This window comes from Salvia miltiorrhiza, chromosome 7 (assembly GCF_028751815.1).
Source record: "Salvia miltiorrhiza cultivar Shanhuang (shh) chromosome 7, IMPLAD_Smil_shh, whole genome shotgun sequence".
Lineage (NCBI taxonomy): Eukaryota > Viridiplantae > Streptophyta > Magnoliopsida > Lamiales > Lamiaceae > Salvia > Salvia miltiorrhiza.
The window spans coordinates 1673669-1682911 of record NC_080393.1 but is presented as its reverse complement, the minus strand read 5'-3'; the positions used below and the strand labels follow the sequence as shown (position 1 = coordinate 1682911).

The 9243-nt window shown below is 34.9% G+C and overlaps 2 protein-coding genes across 2 annotated transcripts; one reads left to right on the top strand and one right to left on the bottom strand.

Moving 5' to 3' along the window:
* Window positions 1-4234: 4234 nt before the first annotated feature.
* On the bottom strand, window positions 4235-4567 carry LOC130993024 (uncharacterized). Its single transcript, XM_057917744.1, has one exon. The coding sequence runs from the start codon at window positions 4565-4567 to the stop codon at window positions 4235-4237; it is 333 nt and encodes a 110-aa protein (XP_057773727.1).
* Window positions 4568-5987: 1420 nt separating this feature from the next.
* Window positions 5988-7241, top strand: LOC130993023 (F-box/kelch-repeat protein At3g23880-like). Its single transcript, XM_057917743.1, has one exon. It carries the CDS (start codon window positions 5988-5990, stop codon window positions 7239-7241), a length of 1254 nt encoding a protein of 417 aa, XP_057773726.1.
* Window positions 7242-9243: the final 2002 nt, after the last annotated feature.

Genomic DNA, 9243 nt, shown 5'->3' with positions numbered 1-9243 from the left:
TCTCGTCTATAAAATCGTCTTTTTTCTAATCAAAAAAAAAATCCAACTCGTAATTTAAATTTTTGTTAGTTTGTTATTTTTTGCATTTTTTTGTAATATTTTAATTTATATTTAATATTACTTAAATTATTACAATTAAAAATCATATTAAAATAATTATATATAATGTTGTGGTTGGGTGGTTGGGGTGGTCATTGATAAATCAACAAAAATAGAAGTGGTTGGGTTAGTGATGTGGAAGATAGAGAAATTAATTAAATATTAAAAATAGTTGGATGATTGAGTGGTTGTTGATAAACATAGTCTAAGTAATAGACAAAATCTGACAAACCAAAATCATTTCGTCATTCAGGCATAATAATTCAAAATAAAATGTTAAAAATCATACTCCCTCCGTCTCACAAAAACATGACATTTGTAAGTGGCACGGGTTTTAAGAAATGTTAGATAAAAATGTATTGTGAGTGGAGAAGGGGTCCCATTTTATAAAAAGTAGAGATGAAAAGTAAAGGGGTTGTGGTGGGGTAGTGTCCAAAAATAAAAATGTTCATATTTTTGTGAGACACCCCAAAATGAAAAAACGTTCATGTTTTTGTGAAACGGATGGAGTATAATAAACTCAAGTATTCATTTTCAACTTTTAGATCATAAAGATTTAGGTTGGATTCATTACTTTATCCAATGAATTCTTTGTCCCAAGTTCATCAATTTTCACAATGAATTCATTGTTGTGCAATACTTTGTTGCTTATATTGCAACTGAGGTTTGCAAGGCAAACGTGCTGAATTCGTTTGAAAAAAATAATGACCATTATAGAAACCCAAAATTTCCACCTTCTATTGGATTCGAATTTTATGACCATGAATTCGTTTAACAAAGTGATGAATTCACCATAACTCTTTTACGATAAAAAAACTGAAAATAACTGCTAATTTATATTTTAATATAATTTTTTATTTCATTTCATATAATAAACCATCACAACCAAGCACAATGGATACATTTCAAAAGGTTTCCTCCGGTGGAGGAGCATGGTGGTGGGGAGGAGGAGCACGGCGGCGATGGTTCCTTGGCGCCCCGTGGCTTTGAGGAGAAGGAGCATGACGGCCGCGGCGGTGGCGGTGGCGGGGTTGGTGGCGCTTGAGGGACTCTACATTCCACAACATCTCATCATCTAGATCAACATCTTCATTATTTTCATTTATATTTAAATCCAATAAAGATGCATCTTCATCGAAATCACGAGCAAGAGATGGGGTTATGACAAGAACCAAGAACCCAATGAGCACCAAAAGAGAGAATGTTTTAGACATTTTTTTTTTCGATAATTATTTTTTTGATGAGAGAAATTGAAGAAGAATATGGCATTTTATAGTGGAAGTGACACTGTTTGGTAATTAAGTTTGTGGGTTAATAATATAGGTTGCATATCTGATCTCATGGTATTGATTTTAATGCAGAATAGTTACCATTAATGCATTTTTCTGCTTTTTTTTTTTAATAAATTAATGCATTTTTCTTAAGTTGTCTATTTGATTATTATTTTCAAATTGATGAATGATATAATAATTTACGCTTTCCATTATAATAAGGTAAAGAATATGGACTACATACATATTAGACAATATATTAATGCCTAATGCAAATTTGCCACGACCTTTATTAATTTTTTTCAATTAAAACAATCCCTTAGAATCAACAATTATGAACGTTATTTTTGTAAAAATAAATAAATTTGACATCAGTTTTTTTTTTAATATTAATGTCCCAAATTAACAGTTTTAATACGTTTAAAATAATTAATTAAAATATTTGTCTAGTTTGCAACTATTCAAAAATTAATTGACAAAAATGTGTATATATATGAAAATATATAATTAATCAACCACTTAAAAAACATGTACAACGTACGTACATGTTAGAGAATGCCTAATGCAAATTAAGTACAAGTTCTAAAATTATATGTACACCGAAAAATATACTCATAAGGGTGCGTTTACTTTAATGGAAAAGCAGATAAAATATATATTTTCACCATTTTCACATATATTCACTGTGATAGAATTTTTTTTTTTTTGGGCATGATGGAATATTTTCCCAGCTCATTTTTACTCATTTTATTTCCAGTGTTAGATAATATTATCTTTGGATAGTAGTGTGAAAATATTTTTCAATATTTTTTCATATTTTTTATTCATTATTTTCTAAATAAAATTTTTACAATCAAAGTAAACGCATCCTAAGTAACATTATTTATTTATGTTATTTTTGGACATTTTCAAAGCCGAACCTCCACTTAGGAAAAAGTAGTCTAAGATCACAAGTTTGAATATATTTATATAATTTTTAAAATTATTTATTTATCAATTTATATATAAAAAAAGAGATCTAGGTTCAATTAATATTGTCCCTCAACTAAAAAACAAAACATTATATATTTATGGGTAAATATCACTTTTTGGTCCATCGTTTGAGCGTTTTCTCAAATATATCCCACCCTAAGCATATTTACAAAACAATACCCATCGTTTCATTTTTTTCTTATTTGTGGCCCGCAAAAATTTTCCGGCTACCGATAAATGAAGTGTTTTGGCCAAGTGCCATGTAGCTTTTACACGTCAGGACTGAGCATCGTTTCCAGGGCTGAGCATCGCCGCGCGAGACCTCGCTGAGCATCGTTTCCAGGGCTGAGCTACGCAAGGCAGAGCTGCGCAGAGAGTACAGAGCAGGGCTGCACAACACTTCAGGGCAGTGGTGCGCAGAGCTGTGTCGGGGCAGTGCAGGCAGAGCTGCACAGAGCTGCGCGCTGGCCAGAGCTAACGGTGCGGGGCAGCGCAAGCAGAGCTGCACAGAGCTGCGCGCTGGCCAGAGCTAACGGTGCGGGGCTGCTTAGCGCTTCAAGGGCATGGCTGCACGGAGAAAGGTGCACGGCTGCGCAGGCTGGCATGCGCAGAGCTGCGTTTCCGGGCCAAGGCTGCGCAGAGCAGCACTACGGGCCGGAGCTGCGCCGGGAAACGCTGTCCGGCCAGGGCTGCGCTGGGGCAGGACTGACGTGTAATAGCTACATGGCACTTGGCCGGAACACGTCATTTACCAGTAGCCGGAAAATTTTTGCGGGCCACAAATAAGAAAAAAATGAAACGATGGGTATTGTTTTGTAAATATGCTTAGGATGGGATATATTTGAGAAAACGCTCAAACAATGGGCCAAAAAGTGATATGTATTTTTTTATTTATAGTAAGGAAATAAGAATTTCATAAAGGAGATAAGACGACAACTATATAGATTTTACTAGAGACGTCAATGGAGTTAGCTCGCTCAATTTCGGACTAACTTATTTGCCATTGCACTATTTTTAATTTGGATTAATATAATTTCTAATTGAGTTACAATTTTTTTGACCCTAACACTATACATCTTCAGTTTTCGAATTAATTAACCTATCATGTCAAAAAATTTACAAAAAAAAAGGTCGTATTTTCTCAATTACAAGGTATGAATATTTTTAGATTAGATACAAGTGAGTGTAATCTCAAAATCACCTCATATAATCTAATAAGTTACTTCGAGAGAGGCGAAACAAACTTAATTCATTTTTTCTTTTTTCAATTTTTATGACAATTTTTTTTCATTAAGCATCAATGAAAATGAAAACACATTCTTCTACGAATATTAAAATCTTATTATTAATTTCTAAAGCAAAACGAATGAGGTTTGATAATCAACTATAAATTTTTTTTTGATAAATTAAATATTTCTTTTTTAAAAAATTGTTATTAATTATCCAAAGAAATGAAAAACACACTCACACTCTAACCTTCTGGGTGACTCGAATCCCCCGACCTGTTGGTTGGAGGATAAACGTCTTACCAACAGACTACACTTCATCGTCTTCAATTAATTAAATATATTATAAAGAATTCAAAATGTCGCACAATAATTAAATTAGTACAAATTTTACTAAATTCAAATAGATGGAAAGAAAACCCAATATTGGTGGGACTTAGAAATCAAAGACGACCTCCACTAAAGAGTTTTTTGGTGTTTTAATTTTACCACTTAATTTAAACCTAGTCTAAAATAATTCACATATTTGTAACGTAAAATAATCAAGAATTTGAGCACCATGAGATTACCAATAACACTTTATGTTTATTAATTTTAATGATTCTCTCATACATATCACAACAAGCAAAGTATTAATTAATTGTATTCTTCAACGATAAATACATTTCAAAAGCTTTCCGCCGGTGGAGGAGCATGATGGTGGCGGTTGTGGGGCGGAGGAGCATGGTGGTGGCGGTGGGGAGGAGGAGCATGGTGGCGATGGTTTGCGCCGTCGTGGCTTTTAGGAGACGGAGCATGACGGCCGCCGCGGTGGCCATGGCCGTGGCGGTGGTGCTTGAGTGACTCTATATTCCACAACATCTCATCATCACCTTCATTATTTTCATCTATATTCAAATCCAACAACGATGGATCTTCATCTAAATCACGAGCAAGAGAGGGAGTAACCACAAGAATCAAGAAACCAATGAGCACCAAGAGAGAGAATGCACGAGACATTTTTTTTTTTAATTTCTAGATAATTATTTTTTGATGAGAGAAATTGAAGAAAGTTTATGACAATTTATAGTGGATATGAAATTATGATATTTAAGTTTGTAGGTCAATAATATAGGTCGCATATCTGATATTATGGTTCTGATTTAAATACGGGATATTTAGTATTAATGCATTTTCTCAACTTGCATGTCTATTTGATAATTATTTTCAAATTTGTGAGTGATAGTTAAACCGGGTAAATCATAAATGCATATAATTAATAGTAAGAGTTAATGTTTTTTCCATTATATTTCCATGTCGGGCCCTTTTCTTAGAAATATTTTTAATTCTTTTCTTGGAACTTTTTTTTATTATTATTATTGATAGAAAGCGACTATTGATTCTTAAATGGAATACTAATATTTTTCTATGAGCAATTATTTCTATGGTGATGTTATGTTATTTTTTGTATATATGTATTGTATATATTGCAATAATATACATATTGAGAGAGATATGATATGATATAATTTATACAGATCAAAATTTATGTATTTAACATATTGAATACTTTTGCTTGTGCTTTCTCACAATCAAGCTTTTCAATGTACCCACAATAAATTTAGACAAAAATTTGGGTGCTAACATGTTGCATCATGCAACATAATCGATCTGCAGCATGCAGCTCCGATTCGGACCATTTACACGGTTACACCGTTATGTTGCATGTGCAACATGTTGCACCCACCTCATGAATTTAAGGGCTGCAGTTATTATTTTAATTTTTAGCTTATTATCTATCTATATATCTATATAAAAACAGAACCATCGATAAATATAATAATCTTATCCCCCCCCCCCAATCATATTTGTGTATTAATAATAATCTAATCATATTTATTATAAATGATAGCACTATAATTTGTTGTAGTAATTAAAAAAAATATGTCGTAGCATATTATTATAATTCATTACTCTATGTAAACTACGGAATGAGATTCAATGTACTATACTTTATGTCTCACTTTCAGTTTTGTTTAATTTCTTATATATATTTTCTTCAATTTCAACTTTATATATATGCTTTAGTTTAATTTTGTGATTATTAACTAGGGTTTATTCCATCAATCTAGGGTATATAATTATTTTTTTATCATTTAATTTCACTTTTATTAGCTAATAATAGATTGATAAATTCAAGTCATGGTATATACTTTTTTAAAAAATTTGATTTTTTGAAATAAAAATTAAATATAATTCGTTGATAACTACTGTAGCTTGGGCGCTACTTCTCTCTGCTGAGTCTGCTCTGTCTGACGCAGTTCCTCAGCTCCGTCCAATCACAGCAAATATCACTTCACCAAACATTTCTTTGCCATTTTCTGCAAACTTGCTTCAATACTACGCTGCCTTTAGCTCCCAAACCCCCCACGAAATCACAATGCCTCCCAAGAGAACCCTCAATCGCTCAAACCAGAACAAGCAAGCGGCGGAGATCAACGCCATGGCCGACTGCAACTTACCCCGCGACATCATGATCGCCGTCTTGGCGCGGCTGCCGGTGAAATCTCTCTGCCGCTTCAAATGCGTATGCAAACCGTGGCTCCGCCTCGTCTCGAATCCAGATTTCGTGAAGATTCACACGGATCTGTCGCCGAGAGCGAGAGCCCCCGCCGCCCTAACCCATCTCCTCACATGCCCTGTTTTAGGCATCCTCCCGAACAAGGTCTCCCCCATAGAAGCCGACCACCCCTACGAAATCTTCCTCGATCACTGCAACGGCCTCGTCTGCATGGGCCACCCCGCGCTCACCGATCGAGTCGTGCTTTGGAACCCCGCCACCAATTTCTGGAAAATTCTCCCACATTCCGGCGCGAATTTCGGGGCTGTGAGGATCGTCTCGCTAGGGTTCGGCTGCAACGCGGAGGGGGATGATTTTAAGGTGGTGAGGATTTCGTGTTTGAAGGGGAAGAAACTGAAGGTTGGTGTCGAGGTTTATTCATCCAAATCGAATTCATGGAGAGTATTGGATGATGTGGGAATCAGGTTTCGAGTTAAGTACCCCAAAAATCACGTGATCGTCAATGGAGATCCCTATTGGGACGCTTGCTTCGCGGAGAGATTAGGCGAAAACGGAGAGGTTGAAGAAGGTTGCGCTCTGCTCGGATTTGATTCCACCAACATGAAATTCAAGTTTCTGCCATTGCCGAATCTCGGCATTTTGGGGAAATCGCCGATTGTCGACTGGGAAGGCTCGATCGCTCTGCTCCAATGCGTGAAGAACGACGCCGATTGCTTGCAACGGATTGATTTATGGTGCTGTGATGATGATGGCAGCGAGTGGATTGTGAAGAAGAGGTTTGAGGTGAAATGTGATGATTTGAAGGTGGATCAGTGCCTTGATTGCTCGAAATCGGGCAAGATTGTTGGCGGATGCAGAGACGGGAGGCTCTTCGTGTTTGATCCGAAAACGGGTGGTGTCGTCGTGAGCGAGGTGAGGAGGGGGAGAGGGTGCTCGTTCCAGATATTCGCCTACGACGAGAGCTTGGCGTGTGTGAAGGGCATGACGCCGGCTGCTGCGGCTGTGGACGGCAAGGAAGAGAAGCTCGAGTTCAACGACATTGATGGCTTCTTCGTCTCCAGCTTCCGCCACAGCAATGGACAGGTTTCTTGCTTCTATGCCTTGGCCAAATGAAACCAATTTCTGCTTGCGAATCTGTTTTGTTGTTTTGGTGTTTGCATTTCACTCATCCTTAGCTTTGTTGAGTGAAAAGCCATATGAAATTCTTGAAAAAAAAAATTATGTATCGTTTGTTGGAGTGAGGAAGATGCATTAGTGGTTTTTGTTTTTGAGATAATTGTCATTTTAATTACAAATTCCGATTAAATTTGGAATCTTGACCTCACTTTTAAATGTTGCAAACGATTATCCAATTAGAGGTTCTAAAAATATTGATAGACGAGATTACACTTACGTATTTAGAAATAATTAAGTTTAATTGATTGAGCTAATTACATTATCTTATTTAAAAAGAGAGTATAAAATGTGAGTTAAATGTAATAAAGCATTTGCATGTATGTATTCCAACCAACATGGATTTAAAGATTGCGTAATTTCTAGAATTGAAATAAAATCATGATCAAAATTTGCTGCTTAATATATACCCTTCCGTCCACCAAATGAATATCTATTTAGGGACGGCACAAGTTTTTAGAAATTGATTAAGTTTGTTTGAGTATCTATATACCCTTCCATCCACCAAAAAGAAAATATGAATAGTTATTTGATATACGGAAAGAGTAATTTATATTCTAACCAATGGGGATTTAAATATTGTGTAAACTATTTATTAATAATCGTTGTTTATAAGGTCGTAAAAATACATATGTAAGAAAGTAAGAACCATTACACTACTTAAGCAAAGTACTACTATTTGTTTCCTTCAACAATTGATACGCTTTCGAAGCTTTCCGGTGGAGGAGCTTGAGGAGGAGGTGCATGATGGTGGTGGTGGTGGCCACAACCGTCGTGGTGGTGGTGGTGGTGGCGGCGGTGGCGGCGGTTGTGGTGGTGCTTGATTGAATCAATATTCCACAAAAGCTCCTCGTCTTCCACAATTTTATCATCTTCGTTTATATTGAAGCTCAACATTGATTCATCTTCTTCTAAGACACGAGCTAGAGATGGGCTCACGAAAAGAACCAAGAATCCAATGAGCAATAACGAGTATGTGGGAGACATTTTTCTTTTTTTTTTCTTTTTTGTTGCAATTTTTCAGTGAGATATTTTGATTTAGGCTTATGCCATGCATTTTTATAGTGAATATGGGTGCTGCATCATTTACTTTATTGATCAACAATTTAGATGTCGAATCCAATATGATTGTATCAATTAAATTCGAGTAATTTAACATTAATGCATGTTGATAAGTTGTCCATGTAGTATTTATTTTCAAGATTCGCGAATGATAATTAGGTAAATTGATGCAATCAGATTAATTTGTATGATTTCCATCTACTATATCGGACTTTTTCTTTGAATATATTGTTCATTCAAATAAATAATAGACTTTTGAGTTCACTTCAAATTAAATCAGCAGATTAAATTTGGAAGAAAATTCGTGTCCTTATTCTTCTCACACAAAAGTAAGAAAAACAATCGGTGTCCTTAATCCCTCAATTGTCGCACATATTAATAGAAGTTCACTATAGTAGAAAAAGAAAAAAAATAGAAGTTCAATATCTATCTATCTATCTATCTATCTATATATATATAGAAGTTTCATGGAGAATATTAAATATTTAAAAATGGAGAATGCGTGAGGAAACGACGAACAAATCTATAATTTATATGAACAAATCAATGTATCGTATGAACAAGTATTTTGATCTGGATTCGAATTAAGTATAGTTTCCAAATTTTAGAGTCCTTTAAAAATGATATGAAATTATGTTTAACTTTTAGGAACTTTAAACTTTGCAGAAACAAAAGTTTCGAGAAATCGAAAAATTGAATGAACTTATAGTTTTGAATTGCGTGCATAATGAAGCAGATAGGAATTTATTGTCAATCTGTGATCTAAAACATGTAATTGTGATATTTGGAATATCAATCTGGATGCTATATATATCAGCAACGATTTGAGGGTAAAAATTCGTCGAATGCAAAATTTAAAAAAAAATACAAAATTCAGGTA

Coding starts and splice junctions, on each gene's coding strand:
- LOC130993024 (XM_057917744.1), bottom strand. CDS start 4,567: ATGTCTCGTGCATTCTCTCTCTTGGTGCTCATTGGTTTCTTGATTCTT.
- LOC130993023 (XM_057917743.1), top strand. CDS start 5,988: ATGCCTCCCAAGAGAACCCTCAATCGCTCAAACCAGAACAAGCAAGCG.